General features: G+C 45.3%; 1 protein-coding gene across 1 annotated transcript in view; it reads left to right on the top strand.

The window, feature by feature from the left end:
- The window catches only part of EFCAB6 (EF-hand calcium binding domain 6), a 230450-nt gene that overhangs the window by 82044 nt on the left and 130218 nt on the right, over window positions 1-18188 (top strand). The window contains 5 exon segments of the mRNA XM_065887305.1: window positions 169-279; window positions 2467-2572; window positions 8743-8910; window positions 11487-11546; window positions 11637-11797. Of these exon segments, the coding sequence (XP_065743377.1) occupies window positions 169-279; window positions 2467-2572; window positions 8743-8910; window positions 11487-11546; window positions 11637-11797 (606 nt within the window).

Consider the following 18188-nt stretch of genomic DNA (forward strand, 5'->3'; position numbering starts at 1 on the left):
AAAAATCAATTTGTAGTATTATTTTACTAAATTATTTTGTTTACCTTAGATATGAAACTTCATATAAATTCACTGCTTCCATTTTCAATTCAATATTAAGTATCTAATCCATGCAGCGTTATAGGAAAAATGTTTAAAATACTATTTTTGTTTTTTTTTTTAATCCAGATTTGGACTTAAAACCACCACTAAAGTCAATTGGAAGCAATTTTTAACATCATTTTATGAGCCTCAGTTATTGGAAGCTGGTAGTAAAATTCCCCTGATGAAAAGAAATAGGTATGTAAAAAAAAAACTAAACTAAACTAAATTTTGGTTACATGTGTCATAATATGTAAAAGGTTAGAGAATATCTGAATTACTTTTTCTTCATTTATTGAATGACAAATTAGTCTTCTTTGAATAATTACCAACTTTTGCATGATAACATATAGCTTATAAATTATTTTCCATATATTTTTCTTACTTAAAACTGCCTTAAACTATAAGGTAAGTATAATTATTATTCCAATTTCTAGATGAAAAAGTAAGACTATATGGGGTCTTCACTAGGTCATAGGGTGAGTGAGTCACGGATGCAAGAAATGGAGCCCGAATACCCTCAGTACACACACCGACCCTGCCAACATCACTCTCTGAGCACTAAGTATAGTCTTGTAAAATTGTGTACAAACACATATTTGTTAAATATCATATGGAAAAGAGCAATGTATGTTAACTTGTTTTCCAACCGCTCTCTGCATGGTGCAAATATTGTGGATTATTTGCCTTGAGTGCCATTATTTTTGTTTTCATTCTAATGTCTATTATAACCTCAGATTTATATTTAGCACATAAATTGTGGTGGGCGGTGGTGGCCCAAAACATAAAAAAATAATAATATGACATTTTCGAATTTAGGCTTTCCCTCTAAGAACTATTTTATCTTGATGTGTACCCTGTACTGACCACCCTATGTAAATCTTAAAGAAAAAACAGACTTTATAACCTCAGCACATTCATCGAAAGCGCTGTGCTCTCTTGTAAAGAAAAATGTACCACAGAGTTAATTCCCGTTTTGCTGGGTCCTATCCCCTGTCTTGGGGAATTTATGAATATTTAATGAACTGCCCTGGTCACCAGCCTTCCACGTATTCGGAGCCCACTGCACTCCCCACACATTGCATTTCTGGGATGCAGCTCTGTGAGTTCATTTCTTAAGTGAAATTACTTGTTTTCTTTACAATTTTCTTGTCTCACAGCACCTTGTCCAGGACTGTAGAAATTAACCTGTGAATTTTCTTTACTTTAAAACAGTGGTTCTCAACTGGGGACAATCTTGGCCCCCCAGGAGACATTTTGCAATGCCATGAGACTTTTTTTTTTTTTTTTTTTGGCGGTACACGGGCCTCTCACTGTTGTGGCCTCTCCCGTTGCGGAGCACAGGCTCCGGACACGCAGGCTCAGCGGCCATGGCTCACGGGCCCAGCCGCCCCACGGCATGTGGGATCTTCCCAGACCAGGGCACGAACCCGTGTCCCCCACGTTGGCAGGCGGACTCTCAACCACTGCGCCATCAGGGAAGCCCTCTGCCACTTTATATGTTTCTTAAAAGTGGTGGTAAGGGTGTGTGTGTTTATATGTTCTCACACAACTGGTAAAAGCTAAGACGGCTGTACAGATGCAGCAGTAAACTCCCCTAAATAATTTGAGAGTTGTTCAGAGCCAGTATGATTCACGATCATTCTTTGTTTAGTGGAAAATGTCAAACTGTCTAATTGAACACTTAAAAGGGCGGCCAACAAGTGTATATTGTTAGGAGATTCTCCAGCCCCCTTTCTGATCAGAGTCCCTGGTGAAGTTGGCTTTGATCTCCAGAGTGGATGGATGATCATGGGCCTTCAAGGGTACATGCAGACTGCTGGCCCTGAGCTCAGGGGATGAAAGCAAGAGGCAAGAAAGGGAGATGGATCTGATAATAGAGGTGGTCATGGTGGTCATGGCCATTGTCAACAGGGAGGGAGAGGTTATGAAGGTTGACATCCTCACTGCTTCAACACTGGAAATGTGTGCCCTCAGTTAGCATGTTGGCGAGTGGGCTACAGCACGCTGCCTGTACAGGGAGCTGTTTGTCTCAGCAGTGATCGAGGCGTCTTTCCTGGTCCTTTTTGAGACCAAAGGCACAGATCGGCAAGAGGGCTGGCCACAGCTAGTCGGCACGGGAAGAGGTGGGTGATGGCCCAGCAAAGCTGATTGGTGCCTATGGGAATTGCATGCATGCCAGCTCCCTTACTAGGTACCACGTTAACTGAGTGACAGATGGGCCCTCACAAGCACATGACACTTTCAGGGAAAGGAGCCATCCAGAAATAAAGCACTATTATAGTTGTTCTTAGGGTGGTGTTTTTTTTGTTTTGTTTTTTTTGCATTAAGAACAAAGTTCAAGAACATAATCTTATTCCTGTTTTTCTCTTAATTCTCTTGTAGCATCAACTTCAGAAATCAATTTCGCAAGGAAAACATTATCACAAAGTTATTTAGACATGAAGATCACTGTGCATCGTTGAAGAAAGCACTGCTGATCATCAACTCTGTAAGATTTTTTTTTTTTAAGATGTTGGGGGTAGGAGTTTATTAATTAATTTATTTATTTTTGCTGTGTTGGGTCTTCGTTTCTGTGCGAGGGCTTTCTCTAGTTGTGGCGAGCGGGGGCCACTCTTCATCGCGGTGCGCGGGCCTCTCACTATCGCGGCCTCTCTTGTTGCGGAGCACAGGCTTCAGACACGCAGGCTCAGTAGTTGTGGCTCACGGGCCTAGTTGCTCTGTGGCACGTGGGGTCCTCCCAGACCAGGGCTCGAACCCGTGTCCCCTGCATTAGCAGGCAGATTCTCAACCACTGAGCCACCAGGGAAGCCCCAACTCTGTAAGACTTTGAAACCCTTCTCTGGTGAAAAACTCATTGTTTCAAAGAAAGCTAGTACTCAAAACAGGACCAATAAAAACTGTATATTCATCCATTTATCCACTCAACAAATATCTTTTGTGCTCCCGTTACATGCTAGGAAATATTGAGTCCTTAGGGATACAAAGCCTGACCTCAAGAGCTGGGTCTAGTTGGGAGGATAGAAGACATAAAATTTACTGCAATATAAATGCCAGGGGGTTAGAACAACGTGTGTCAAGATTGTTAAAATTGGAGTGACTAGTCATCATTAGCTATTTAATTAAGGACTAATCCAGGCCTGCTGACCCGTCCTCCCACGTCCCACCCTAGAGTGTATGGGTTCATAACCAACTGTAGCCCGTGACAGGAACATTTTCTTAGTTCCAAAATAGCCTGTTTACTTACTTAGTTGTACTGCAAAGGGAGGCTTATTCATGACTCTGCTTGAAACATTAGCTCCTGTCCCACTTTCATGTTTATTTTAGAAAGCAGCATTCGGATGCTTTTGGTACATAGCAATATCTCCCAAGTTAGTTATTTACTGAGCACATCCAATAACTGAATCTCTAGTAACTAACCAGGAGTGTGATGAATTACTTTGCCTCAGACTCATACATGAGCGAGTACCAAAGCGGAGCTGCTCGGCCTCAGTGTCTACCTTGCGAAGTCCGCCGAGCGAGGGGCAGTCTGCGCTGTGGGGCAGGGCTCTGGGGAGGCTCCCAGGGCCTGGAGGTGGACCTGTGGGTCCGGGGGTTTGCTCTCTGCTCCGGAGGCTGCAGGGCCGCACCTCTGTCCATCTAGAATGCCGCTGCACAGTGTGGATTCCAAGGTTTGGGGTCCTGCTTTCGTGGCGGAGACGCTTTAGTTGGTCCACCAGCTGTCATTAATCTTTATGCCTATATGACCTGTTCTCTCAGGATGGACAGGAATAGTGCCACCGACTGTGTGCCGGGCCCTGTCTTCAGTGACTTTCTCCTGTTCTCTCACTTCGGCCTCTCAGCACCTCTGTGAGGTGGACACTGTCATCATCTTCATTCAGTTCTTTCACTTCATCCTCATTTGCTGAGGAAAGGAACGTGGGGGCGCGTGCCCGGCCTAAGGCTCCCAGCTAGTGAGTGATGGGGCCAGGATTCGAACCGGCTGCTCCAGAGCAGGCGCGTTGCGCCCTGCACTGAGCCACCTGCGAGCATGTCGGGTGGGCCACCTCTTTAAGATAAACGAAGGCTTCCGTGTGTTCATCCCCCTCAGCTTGTATTAGTATATTGAAGAAGTAATGTAATTAAAAATAGTGAAATCTTCATCTCCGCTAATGGAGGACTGTAATAATGCTTACCGTGCCAAATATGTCACTGATGTACCGCTCGGCAGACAGACTGACGGACACACCTGAGAAGGTGGGGGATTGAGTGCCTGCCCCATGCCGGACCCGGCCATGGGCACTTAGGTCGAACTCATAGGTGAATGAGGTGAAGTCCCTGCTGACAATGAGCTTACCCTCTGGGGCGTCACACGAGAGCCACGGCCATCAGATACTTGAGGGCTGCAGAGGGCGTGGTTTCCAACCGACATGCCCGCTCCAACCCCTCTGACCATTTACCTGGGTCTTGGCCACATTCTGGGACCTGGAAGGAGAAGGAGAGCAGAGGGAGAGAGCCAGGAGTGGGCAGGGATGGCATGTTGCCTAGCCACAGAGGGCAGCCCTGGGAAGCAGGTCCCCCTGATGTAGAGAGGAGCGCAGAGCTGTTAGAAGATGTTTTAGAGCCACTCCAAGAAGCTGTGTGTGCTGCCTCCACACACTGGCATCCTCCCTCCACGCGGGCCCATCACCCTGGTCACTTCCATTTACATCAGCTGTGGCTCATTTTCCTGCGCCCGGAAACAATCTGTACTCTGCCTGTTCACGTACTCTTATTCTCTGTGTTATTATTTGCACCTCACATGACTTTACATAGAAAGTCCACAAGAATCTTCCAAAAAATATTAGAAGTAATAATAGAATTGAGAAGGTCATTGGATACAAGGTCAATATGCAAAGATCAATAATATTTCTATAACCTGCAGTAAGCAATTAGAAAAAGAAGTTTTAAAATATCATTTCTAAAAATATTTTAAAAAAACAAATACCTAGAAATATATCTAACGAAAAATGTGCAAAATTCTCTACATTGAAGGCTAGAAAGGTTGCTTATACAAACAGCCATCCTTTACAAACTTTCAGAAGGCATAGCAGGAGCACTTCTCAGCTAATTCTCTGAGGTCAATATTATCGTGATACCGAAGCCAGACAAAGAGATCACAGGAAAAGAAAATCACAGATCAATATCCTTTGTGAATATAGTTGCAAAAATTCTCAAAAAAGTATTAGCAAAGTGAATCCAGCAACATGTAAAAAGGATTAAATGTTACGACCATGTGAGATTTATCCCAGGACTGCAAGGTTTGTTTAACTTCCAAAAGATCGATTAATGTAATACAAAATATTAATAGAAACAAGGACAAAGCTGCATGATCATAGATGCAGAAACAAATATTTGAAAAATTCAACACTCATTCAGGATAACAATTTTCAACCAACTAGGAATAGAAAGGAAATTCCCTAACCTGATAAAGGGCACTTACGATAAACCCAAAGCTAACAGCATAGTCAGTGGTAAAAGACTAAATACTTTCCTCCTGAGATCAGGAAAAACACAATGATATCAGCTCTAGCTACTTCTTTTCAACATTATGCTGAAGTTCTAGACAGTGTAATCAGGAAAGAAAAGAAATAAAATGCATACAGATTGGGAAGAAAGAAGTAAATAAATCAGTCTTTATTCACAGACAACATGATATTTTAATAGAAAATTCTAAGGAATGCACACACACACAAACTGCTAGAACTAATAAATGAACTCATCACGGTCACAGGATACAAGATCAATATACAAAAATCAGTTCTATTTCTATAAATTAGCAATGAACAATCTGAAAATGAACTTCAGAAAGCAATTCCATTCACAATAGCATAAAAAGAATAAATTACCTAGGAGTCAATTTAAGAAAAGAAGTGCCAGGCTTGTATACTGAAAATTATAAAAAACTGTTACAAGGATAAGAAGATGTAAATAAGTGAAGAGACATTCCATATTCATGGATTGGAAGAATCGATATTATTAAGGTGGAAATTCTCTCCAGATTGATCTGTAGATTCAATGCAAACCCCATCAAAATCCCAGGTGGCTTTTTTCCAGAAATTGAAAAGCGGATCTTAAAAATTCATTTGGAAACGCAAAGGTGGCAGAATAGCCAAAACAATTTTGGAAAAGAAGAAGGAAGTTAGAGGTACTTAAACTTCCAGATTTTGAGTCTTAGGATAAAGCGACAGTAATAAAGACAGTGTGGTACTGGCATAGGATAGACTTAGTGGTTGACAGAACATAACTGTGAGTATGGAAATAAACACTTACATTTATGGTCAATTAATTTGCAACCAATTCAGTAGGAGAAAGGATAATCTTTTCAACAAATGGTGCTGAGACAATTGGATATCTATATGCAAAAAGATGAATTTAGACATTTTCTTTACATCATATACAAAAGTTAACTGAAAATGGACCATAGACCTAAATATAAGAGCTAAAACGGTAAAAGTCTCAGAAGAAGACATATGTGTAAATCTTTGTGACCTCGTGTTAGGCAAATATTTCTTAGATGTGACACTAAAAGCATGATCCATAAAAGAACAAAATCTGTAAATTGGACTAATGAGAATTTAAAACTTTTGTGCTTCAGAAGATACCATTAATGACAGACTGAGAGAAAATATATGTAAATTATATATCTGGTAAAGGACTTGTATCTAGAATATATGAGAATCCTTAGGACTCAATAAGGAGACAACCTGATTTTTTAAATGGGCAAGAGATTTTAATAGACATTTCACCAAAGAATGTATAGGAGCGGCCAAATAGCACATGAAAAGATGCTCAGTGTCATTAGTCATCAGGGAAATGCAAATCAAAACCACAATGAGATATATCACTTCACACCCTCTAGGATGGCTACTATCAGAAAGACAGACGGCAATAAGTGTTGGCGAGATTGTGGAGATGGAACTCATACACTGCAGGTGGGGATGGAAGATGGTGCAACTGCTGTGGAAACATAGTAGTTTCTTAAAAATTTCAGTGGAAATTTACCACATGACCCAGCAGTTCCACTCCTAGGTATCTGTGCAAGAGAAATAAAAACAGGTGTCCACACAAAGGCTTGTGTGCAAGAGTCCATAGTAACATTCTTCATAATTTCTAAACTGGAAACAATGAAAATGTTCATCAGCGTATGACAAGGTAAACAAAATGTGCTCTCTCACACAGTGGAATAGTAATATCAGGAATAGAGAGGAACAAAATACCGATCCATGCAACACATGGAGGAACCTCAAAAACATCACAGTAGGTGATAGAAGCCAGATGGAAGGTGCACACAGAGGCATATACTGTATGATTCTGTTTACATGAAATATCCAGAAAAAAGCAAATACAGAGAATTAGAGAGTAGATTCGTTGCCTTAGGATAGAGATGGAAATGGAGAGTGAGTACAAATGGGCACGAGGTTTCTTCGGGATGATGAAAATATTCTGGAATTAGATAGTGGTGATCGTTGATAAATTTACTGAAAATTATAAATATTAGTTGTCAATGATTCCCATTTGGACATTAAACAATTGTCACTCCCAAACCAAAAAGTGCCCTGCACATATCCTCTAAATTACTTAATTTTCTCCAAGAGGACCTTATATCCTTTTCAGATTTTGGACCCCAAAGCCATAGTTGACATTTATACATGGCATTATTACTTAACAAGTCTTTGGTCACACTGGTATTCACAGTATCTCCCTATGAAGAGGTAGGGTTCTTTATTTCCCCTGCTTTTCCAGTAAACAGTTTCTCTCAGTTTTTTAAAAATTAATTAATTAATTAATTTTGGCTGTGTTGGGTCCTCGTTTCTGTGCAAGGGCTTTCTCTAGTTGCGGGGACCACTCTTCATCGCAGTGCACGGGCCTCTCACTATCGCGGCCTCTCTTGCTGCGGAGCACAGGCTCCAGATGCGCAGGCTCAGTAGTTGTGGCTCACGGGCCCAGTCGCTCCGCGGCATGTGGGATCTTCCCAGACCAGGGCTCGAACCCGTGTCCCCTGCATTGGCAGGCAGATTCTCAGCCACTGCGCCACCAGGGAAGCCCAGTTTCTCTCAGTTTTGATATTCAATTTACTTATTGGTAATTTTTTATTCTGGGGGAAGAAATTTGCCTCGCGGTATTTTGCTCATAATGTTTTCTTTATGCAGCATGGCTGAAATTTTTTCTCACTAAGTAATTGTACATTTATGTAAGTGATGAGGTTGGTGGTAGTGAAAACGAGCATGGTTAATATTCTTAGTGAATCGGCTAGTTGTAATTGAATTTCCAGGAAGTTCTGTGCCCCATGAGGCTGAGCCGTGGGGCCCTCAGGTGGGTTGGGGTGCCCTGTGAATGTGCCAGCATTCAGCCTGTCCTGGGAAAAGGGTCAGCCTCCTTCCTCTCTTGAGACTGTCTCCTGTCGTGTCCTGACAGAGAACCCTGTAGGAACTGCACTTGCAAAGTTCCAGATTCCCTTCCCCCCACCACTCTTGGCACGTGGGTTATACAGTAATGACCATCAGTTGAGGTATTCGTGTTGCAAATCATAATTCTTTCTGGCCCAAACTCATGCTTTAATAAGTGCTGCTAAATACACGTAATGCTCCTGCTTCCTTTTTTTTCTTTTTAAAAAATTCCCTTATATATTCTCATGCTCAGAAACCTGACGGACATATAACAGGGGAAGAATTGCGACATATTCTAAATTGCATGGTTGTAAAAATAAGTGATTCAGAATTCAAAGAACTAGTGCACACGCTTGACCCTGGGTGCACCAGATGGGTCAACGTCAGCACGTTTGTTGAACTGCTTGAAGAGAACCCTAAGGTGAGTTTTACAACAACTTCACGTTTGCCTTTCTGTTTATGGCAGGCAACTTAAGTGTTCTTAGTGGAATAAGAGATGCAGGTGAAATATGGTTTAAATAAATGGATGAGCACATTTTTCAGCTGCGTTAATTTTTAAGTAAGAGTTGTGTTTAAAAGTTGCCTAACTTTGAGTTTTTAAATCTCATTGAAGGATGCTCTTTGACATTTCTGAAAACTTTTCCTTGAGTGACAGCACTTTATATGCTGGATGTGACTCCTTTTCCCAGCATTGCAATGGCACTGCTCTTGCAATCATGTCTTGCAGTAGAAACAAAAACAAACTGCTTATTGCCTCTAGTGACAAACACTTACTTTTAGTATTTATTTCTTTTGGCTGAAAAGTTGATGGTTTTATTATTAAAAATACTTCTATAACTTTAATAGCTATTATCATTTGAACATTTTAAGAACTTTAAAAAGTCAGATTAGTTTCAGATAACGTGTGCAGTAAGCACTAAGAGTGTCGTTGAAATGTTTGTTAAAGACTTTCTTTACCAGGTACAGATTAGCTTTTGGTTTCAATATTATGGCTTCCTGGGCTTCCCTGCTGGCGCAGTGGTTGAGAGTCCGCCTGCCGATGCAGGGGACGCGGGTTCGTGCCCTGGTCCGGGAAGATCCCACATGCCGCGGAGCGGCTGGGCCCGTGGGCCGTGGCCGCTGAGCCTGCGCGTCCGGAGCCTGTGCTCCGCAACGGGAGAGGCTGCAACAGTGAGAGGCCCGCGTACCGCAAAAAAAAAAAAAAAAATTATGGCTTCCTGAATGCCCACCTTGTGCACATCCCAAACCATGTCACTCGATCCTTCTTGAACTCTGATTCAAAAGTGAGTCCCAGCGCCCTTTTACATGCAGAAATGAAGAGCTGCAACTTTTCCAGAATTCTGCTGTGGGACAGACCCTGTGTTAGCTTTTGTAAATCATCACCTCTGACTGTCACAGCAGCCCTGCACATAGCCACCTTGTTTTCTTTAAAAACAGAAATACAGACATGTGAGCAGTCTGCTCTCCATGTGGCCAGCAGCGTGGTCTCTGCCTACTCTTAAGTCAGATGCTGTCAGCCTCCAGGTTGCAAACCCTCTGATGGTGTTGGGACCCGCAGGATAAAGCAGAACTTCCCCACGTAGCTGATGGGGTGCCACGTGGTCCAGCCCTGCCGCCTCTCACGGGGTCTCCTCACCGCCGCACCGCTCGGGTCCTCGGGCTCCCCAGGTTCCCGCCGCCATCCTCGGCAGTGCAGCTCCTGCCAGGATCCCCTTCCCGCGCCCCGGTCCAGGGCCCATTCTCCAGGGACCCTCCCTGCCCCCTCTGATGAAGCCTGTCTTGCAGGCATCGACCTCACACACCTGTGACAGTCACAGGGTCACGCTTCTGTCACGATGTCGTCGTCGTGCCTCCAGGAAGGCGGAGGCCTTTCTGGTTGTACTGCCCATTGTACCCACAGGCATGGCCCAGTGCCAGCAGCGCTCACAAAGCAGTTTGTTGAGTGCATGTTAATATAAACAAGTGAATTAGAAACGGTAGAAGGCAGATATGCAAATAGAAGAAACTTAAGATCACTGCTAATTCTAACGTTGAGGAATTGTGCTACCGTTACTCACTCTTATACTTTGTTGCATATCCTTCCAAACCTTTATACCCACACAGGCATGTGATTTTTTGCAGCTTTATTGAGGTATAATTGATATATAAAAACTGCACGTATGTAATGTATATAATTTGATGAACTGGATATATGTATACTTTCATATATAGTATCTATTTTATTTTAAAATGAGACCCCATAATTAGTGACTTTTTAGTTTGTCGTTGATTAACGTATTGTTAACCCTTAGTGTCAGTAAAAATTCTGCTATGTAATATTAAAAGAGGCAGCGTATTCCCTGCTCTTATAATCTGGGTGTTCATTTTTCTTCCTTTTATAAATTTTGCTGCAAGGAATATTGTATTGCCTCCTTTTTTTTTTATCATCCTGTGATAATTTCTTTAGTATAAATTTCCAGAAATGGAATAAAAATTTTATATATTATTTTTTAAAATATTTTAATTATTTTAAAAGTTGGATATATGTATGAAGTACAAAATGCAAAAGATGCAGAAGGGAATACAGTGGAAGTGAGTTTTCCCTCTACCTCTGTCCCCAGCCGCTCCCCAGAGACAGTCACTGTTACTCTAGAGGCTGTAGATTATCAAATTGTCTGATGTTACCCATTTTCAACACTAGCAGTTTGCTTCCTTTTTATTTCTGCCATTCTGATGGGCAAAAATGTCATCTCATTATTCTTTCACTTTGCATTTATTTGATTTCTAGGTGATGGATTTTTTCATATTTCCTGTACTTCTTAAAAATAAGCACAAGTTAAATGTTATTATCCCATTTCCAGATGGGGATTGGGGGTGGGGAGCAAACTCACTTCTCAAGGTCTAAAGCTATTGGCTAATAATCAGGGACAAAACTCACAATCCAAGTCCACCTGCCTCCAAAGCTCCTACTGCCTTTATGAGTGATTTGTATTTATATATTTTCTCTTTCCCAATTAGCTAAGCAAAACATCCTCCTGTAAAGACACCAAGGCACCTCTCTTCCTGGCTTGGGATTCAGTAAGTACCGCTTTCCTATGTGGCCCCAAGGTGCTACCACCCCCGGTTACAAACGCGCAGCTTGGTAAATACGTTTGTTTTTTCTGTTAGGTGGAAGAAATTGTTCATGACTCCATTTCCAGGAATCTACAAGTTTTCTATAATATGCTGCGGTCACATGACCTTGGAGACACAGGGCTCATTGAGCGAAATAACTTCAAGCAAATCATGCACGTTTTCTGCCCATTTTTAACAACCGAACATTTAGTAAAGTAAGTTTTCTAGTAACAAAATTAATTCATGCCGTGTTTTCCATAAAGTCTGTTTTACAGTTTTAAACCTTTTTCTACATATTTTTTTTGCCATGTTAGTAGGTAGTGCTGATAATAGCTCCTATGTATTGAGTCTGTACTGAGCATCGGGCGTTGGTTGAGAGTCTGGCATATATGCTGTCATGTAGTCCTCACCACAAGCGTGTAGGGCAGCTATGACAGTTCCTTCCGTGGATAAGGAAATGGAGGCCTGGAGACGTGAAGCACCTCCTTGGCGTCACACAGCTAGTCAGTGGAGCCTGGGTCCTACCTCTGGTCTGCATGACTCCTATGCTCTTAATCGTTACGCCATTTAACCTCCCAGGGTGTCTGGCTATGATCAGCCAGCCCGTAAATGGTAACTTGAATTATACTTTTCTTTCGTTTTAGTTTAAAACTTAATTTGTGATGGATGAGCCGAAGCTGGGGAGCGGGGGGGGCGATGGGACAGGGATATTAGAGAAAGAAGAGAACGGTGTCCTGAAGGTCCCAGGGGTCCCCTGCCTGGTGTCCCTTTCACCCTCCACCACACCCCTTGGGGCATTCCCTCTCTGCAGATGACCTTGACAACCTGCAGGCCGAGCCGGCACTCTGCAGGGGATGACGCCTCCGACACGCCACCTGCCACCCACTTGCTGCTGTCCCAGGACTCAGAGCTGCACGGCCTCAGGGACGGGGGCCAGTGTTTCCCAGCGTGTGGACAGTGATCTGGGAGATCACTGTGGGTGGAAATCCAGTGGAATCACAGCGATTCTCTCATTCCTTCCGACTGGAATGTTAAAAATCTTTATTGTTTTTCTTTACATTACATTGGCTTAAAGTGACCTGAAACATAGCTGATCTTATTGGTAATTGTTGGCCTCTTGAATCTCCCTTCTGTGAACACTCATGTCTCATAGCCCGTTTCTCCTGTGGTTTGTAAGAAGAGAAGGGGGAGGCCTAGGCTTTCCCCAGCAAGAGGGCCTTGCAGAGAGCTTGGTGTGCCAGGCCGGGTGTTGGCATTCATCCAGTTTCCGGAACGTTTGCAGAAAGATCAGTTCGCTAGTGGGTGGAAGAAGCGCGGCACAGGGGAGAAGCAGTCCAGAGGGACTTGTGGGGGAGCTCAGGGAGGGGCGAGGGCCTGGGCTGGGCAGTGGGCAAGCCGGGGAGGCCACCTTGTTGTCCGTGTCTGCAGGGGCTTCAGTCGCTCGCTGGCTCGTGGCTTTGCTGAGCGTGGTCCGGGGAGAGGGAGAGAGGGAGAGGGGAGTGGAGCCCAGGACTGGCAGGGCGGTTCACTTCTTCCTCCACTTGGTCTTTCACTCAGGAGTACTGCGCGAGCCTCCTGCGTCCTGGCCGTCCTGTTAATAGGTTTACAGAAACCCCTTCATTTACAGAGTGGTCTAATGTGAGGGAAACCGATGCAGACGCACCCCGCATGGCATGTGGGCCCAGAGGACCGTGTGCAATTCTTGAAGGACACTTCGAGCCGGGAGGATGGGGCAGGGGGGCACGGCATGGAAGGGGAGAAGCTCCCCAGGGATGTGATGCTTGAGTCTGGAGAAGAAAGGGGAGAGCACTTCAGGCTGTATGCTAGCAGGAGGCAGCCCAGAGGGCTAGGGGCCCACGGCACATTCACGTGGACACCTGGGGCAGGAGTGTGGTGGGGAGGACGGCAGGGGCACGGTACCAAAGGGCGGGCAGGAGGGACTGTGGCTCTACACTATGGAACTGGATTCACCCGGTGGGCAGGGTTCTCCACAGGGTCTGAGAGCCACCCAGAAGGCTTTAAAAACCCTGATGGATAAAGATTGCTCTGGCTCCGGTGAGGGGAGCAGACATAATGGGGAGAGAGGAAAAGAAGGGGCTTGAAAGGAGGGGGCGGCAGAGGACTGCAGGGGGCGACTTGGGATAAGTCTGGGCAGTAGAAGGACAGACCTGGTGACTCTGGACCGGGAGGCTGATGGCAGAGGAGGGAAAGGAGTCTGCAATGATGCCAGGGGCTGCTGGCCAGTGAGAGAACACAGAAGGAGTCAGCCAGTCGGGGTGAAAACACGGGGAAAAGACTCCGGGAGGCCGTGGGGCTCAGAGAGGAGTCTGGGCCGTGATGAGACTCCAGCGTCCTCACACCGACAGTTGGTTCATTCGTTCAGCCGGCATTTGTCCGGGGTGGATGGGGGACCGACAGGTGAGAGGGCTGCAGGTGGGACCTGGCAGAGCACCACCAGACAACCAGGGCCCTGGCTGGTCCAACAGCAAAGGAGGCCGAGAAGGTTGGGGCAAGGGGACAGGAAGGGCGGTGCCTGGGGCTAAGGGGGCAGGAGGAGGCCAGCCAGGTCCGACGTCGCACGGGAAGCAGGTGGGCCGAGCAGGGGCCGGGGCTGGGAGGGGCGGGTGGACCCCCCAGCAGGTGCCAGGGGTGCTTGTGGAGTGGAGGATGCAGTGCTGAGAAAGGGTTCACCTGCTTCACAGACAGGCTTTGTGCTTGTCTGTGGGCTGGGAGGAGAAGTTAGTGGAAAGCCAGAGACTGGAGAGAAAAAGTGTTGATAGATGGAGCCAGGCCAGGAAGGGGGGTGGGCGTGGGCGCTAACCTAGGAGTCCCGCCCTCCGGACTTCTGTTTCCTCGGTGCAGGGGGAGGTGAGATCATCAGCTGAGGGGGAGGTTGGAGAAGGAATAGGAACCCTGGGAAACTGCAACTTCCAAGGGGCAAGAGAGGGGAACCTCTTGGGGGGTCTCTGTTTACTTGTCCATGAAAAGGAAGATGTCGCCCAAACTTTGGGCACTCATGGTCTACCTGAGTACATTTTATTTTCTTTATATGAACTCTTCTTTTTCTGAAGTATATTAATTTTTTAAAGGCTTTTCTTACCACCATACATGTAAAAACATCCTCACTTGCTATAAAGAGGTTACACTAAGACTGCATTTCATGAAAACAATATGATTAAATCCTAATGAGATGCCTCTGTCTGCCAAGGACTCCGAGCCTGAGACTTGGTATCACTTTAAAATATAGGTTAATAAGTAGAAGGAAATACGAGCTACGTTAGATATCACTTGAAGTAAAAGAATTGTAAATTTGCAAACACGTTAAAAGATAGAGCAGGGAGGTAGAGAAACTGGTCCTCTCATGTGTGTCTTGTGGGCGTGTAAATGATAAAGCCCCTTTGGAAATCAGCTTGATGTAACAAGAACCGCCAGCCCCCCCCCTCCGCTGATGGAGCTGCCCTTTATCTCTGCAGTTCTCCTACGAATACACACCGTGAGCTCACGTGGAGGTTCCGGGTGTGTTTGGACGGCCGGGGCGTGCGTTGGGGTGGGGCGGGAAGGAAGCGAGGATGAGCCCCGGCTTCCGGCTTGAGCATCTGGGTACTCAGGATGGTCACCTGAGCTGGGCGAGTTTCAGGGCTGACAATCAGAAGTTCCATTTTGGACATGTTAACCTGGAGAGGAGATTGGTGACACCCCACCACCCAGAGTGACAGGTCACTCTATTCACCTCCTTCTCCACCTCCCCTCCACCCCACCTCCCAGGTACTCTCTACCTGTCACCCGGCTCCATTTTTCATGGCTCTTGTCATTTGTTGATGTTTATTACCTGTGCCACCCACCAAGGATGTAAAGCACAGGGACTTTGTCCCTTCACTCCCAAAGTCCCGGTACCTAGCAGTGGAGCCATACCCGACTCATGGACAGGGCATCTTAAGTGCCAAGCGACGGAATGAATGAATGAATGAGTGAGTGAGTGAACTGAAGTGGATTGCTTGTGCGGGCAATTGGATATTTGAGATGGAAGCCCCCAGATTCTCTTCTCCATTACGTAGCCAGTCTTTGTCTAAACTACAAAGACGATCACGTTATAACCCTGCTTGAAGCATTTGGGTGTCCTCTTGCCATTAGGGAGATGCCAGATGCTTTAACAGAGCGTGGCTTCCCAGCCCACTAGGATCCTCAAACCTCTCCAGAGAGGCTTCCCTGGTGGCTCAGTGGTTAAGAATGCAGGGGACACGGGTTCGAGACCTGGTCCGGGAAGATCCCACATGCCGTGGAGCAACTAAAGCCGTGTGCCACAACTGCTGAGCCCACGTGCCACAACTACTGAGCCTGAGTGCCACAACTACTGAAGCCCGCACGCCTAGAGCCCGTGCTCTGCAACAAGAGAAGCCACCGCAATGAGAAGCGCACGCACTGCAACGAAGAGTAGCCCCCACTCGCCGCAACTAGAGAAAGCCCGCGCACAGCAACGAAGACCCAACGCAGCCAAAAGTAAATAAATAAAATTAATTAATTAATTATAAAAAAGAAAAAAGCCTCTCCAGAGCTCGGGCTCTGCAGCCAGACTGCCTGGGTTCAAATTCCAACTCGGCCCGGAGCTAGCTGTGAACTTGGGCAAGTTCTGAGCCTCTTCCCTCCTGTAAATGTTACTTAGAGAGTTGTGGTCAGGATCAAGTGAGGTAATAGGCATGAAGCCTCTCAGCCAGTATCAAGCCCATGGGAAGCTCTCGTATGCTGCGGCTGTTCCTGCAGGTCCCAGCTCAGCTGGGCTGACTGGCTTCCTATTTCCTGAGAACACCAAGCTCTCTGTTGCCTCTGGGCTTTTCGGTGATCTGTTCCCTCGGTTCAGAATGAGCGTCTTCCCAGCCTCTTGCAGCTCCATGAGGCGGGCATTGCTTTGGTTTTCTCACAGTTGTGGCTATAATACTTAACACAGTGCTCATCACAGAGTATTACTGAAGCAATCATAACAGTTGCTAGTACTTACTGAGCAAAGCGTAGTTTGGAGCTCATGCTCTGACCCCTGGCTACATGCATGTCATCATGATATTGTGATCCTGGTATTCCAGCTGTGGTTTATTGAGCACAGATATATCCAGCAGACCAGCCCAGTGCTAACAGCTTTATGTGGATCCTCGTATGGAATTTTTACAGTAATCCTCTGAGGTGGGGACTTTCATTATGTGCATTTTATAGACAAGGAAACTGAAGCATAGAAAGGGTCACGTGCCCCAGGTCAGAGCTTCTCGACCCTTTGATGCTCTTAAAAGTTATCGAGGACCTCAAAGGGTTTCTGTTGCATGAAGTGTGTCTGCCAGTACTTACTGTGTAAGAAGCTAAAACTGAGGCATTTAACCTGTCATTGCAGAAAATGAGAGTGCTGTTACTACTTGTGTTTCCCTGTAGGCTCAGGAAGAACTTCGGGATTTCAAAATAAGGATTTATTGGATAATAAAGAGGTTACAGAAATTAGAGCGGGGATAAACAACACGGGCTCGTAAGGAGCTAGTAAAGTGCTGTAAAGAAGCTGAGCTGATAAAGACGCAGGCCTCCTAGAGCACGGACTTGAAGACACGGGGAGGGGGAAGGGTAAGCCGGGACGAGGCGGGAGAGTGGCATACACACTACCAAGCGTAAGATAGATAGCTAGTGGGAGGCAGCCACACAGCACAGGGAGATCAGCTCGGTGCTTTGTGACCACCTAGAGGGGTGGGATAGGGAGGGTGGGAGGGAGGGAGATGCAAGAGGGAGGAGATATGGGGATATATGTATATGTATAGCTGATTCACTTTGTTATACAGCAGAAACTAACACACCATTGTAAAGCAATTATACTCCAATAAAGATGTTAAAAAAAAAAAAAAAAAAAGAAAGAAGCTGAGCTGAGCTCTGAAAGCTCACTCCAGCTCCTCATGGAAACCCTACACGCTTCTGCAGCTTTAGACCATGTTAGTGAGCGCAGCCCACACGAGCACACACTCCACCAGCGGTCGGAGCAAGGAATGATCGCATGCCTTGCAGCCTCTGGAAAGTCCACTGTACACGCACCAGAGACTCAGGGTGGAAGAGACAAATGACAGCGTGTATTCATGTGAAAAGAGTCGTGGCCTCACTGTGCCGGGGAAGTGTCCGCGGACCAGACCCCGTGAAGCCCGCCTTCAGTCATGGAGCCGTTATCCAGACCCCGGGAGGCAGAATCCAGGGCTCACACCCACACCTACTGTGCTCTAAGCCTTGTGCATTTTAACGGATCTGTGGAATTTTTTCTTGGGTCTCAGCCTTTACCAAGTTTGCAACAATAAGCACGTACAACCTTTATGATTAGAAAAATAATAACAAACAAAATGTTGGAAAAGAAAATGATCCTGCCATATTAGTGGTTTCCTATGTTTTTCTCAAATATTTGCATATCCCCAAATTCCAATAAAGTACTTCCATAATTCCATGCCAAATTTCTCACGAAATTTTTTCTTTATTTTACACTTATTATATCTTTATTGCAGTATTCTTACAGACAATAAACTACTCATATTTAAATAATACAATTTGAGGAAATCCATCACGTGTATATATCTCTGTGAACCATCGCACGCTGTCAAT

Source organism: Phocoena phocoena, chromosome 11 (genome assembly GCF_963924675.1).
Source record: "Phocoena phocoena chromosome 11, mPhoPho1.1, whole genome shotgun sequence".
Taxonomy (NCBI): domain Eukaryota; kingdom Metazoa; phylum Chordata; class Mammalia; order Artiodactyla; family Phocoenidae; genus Phocoena; species Phocoena phocoena.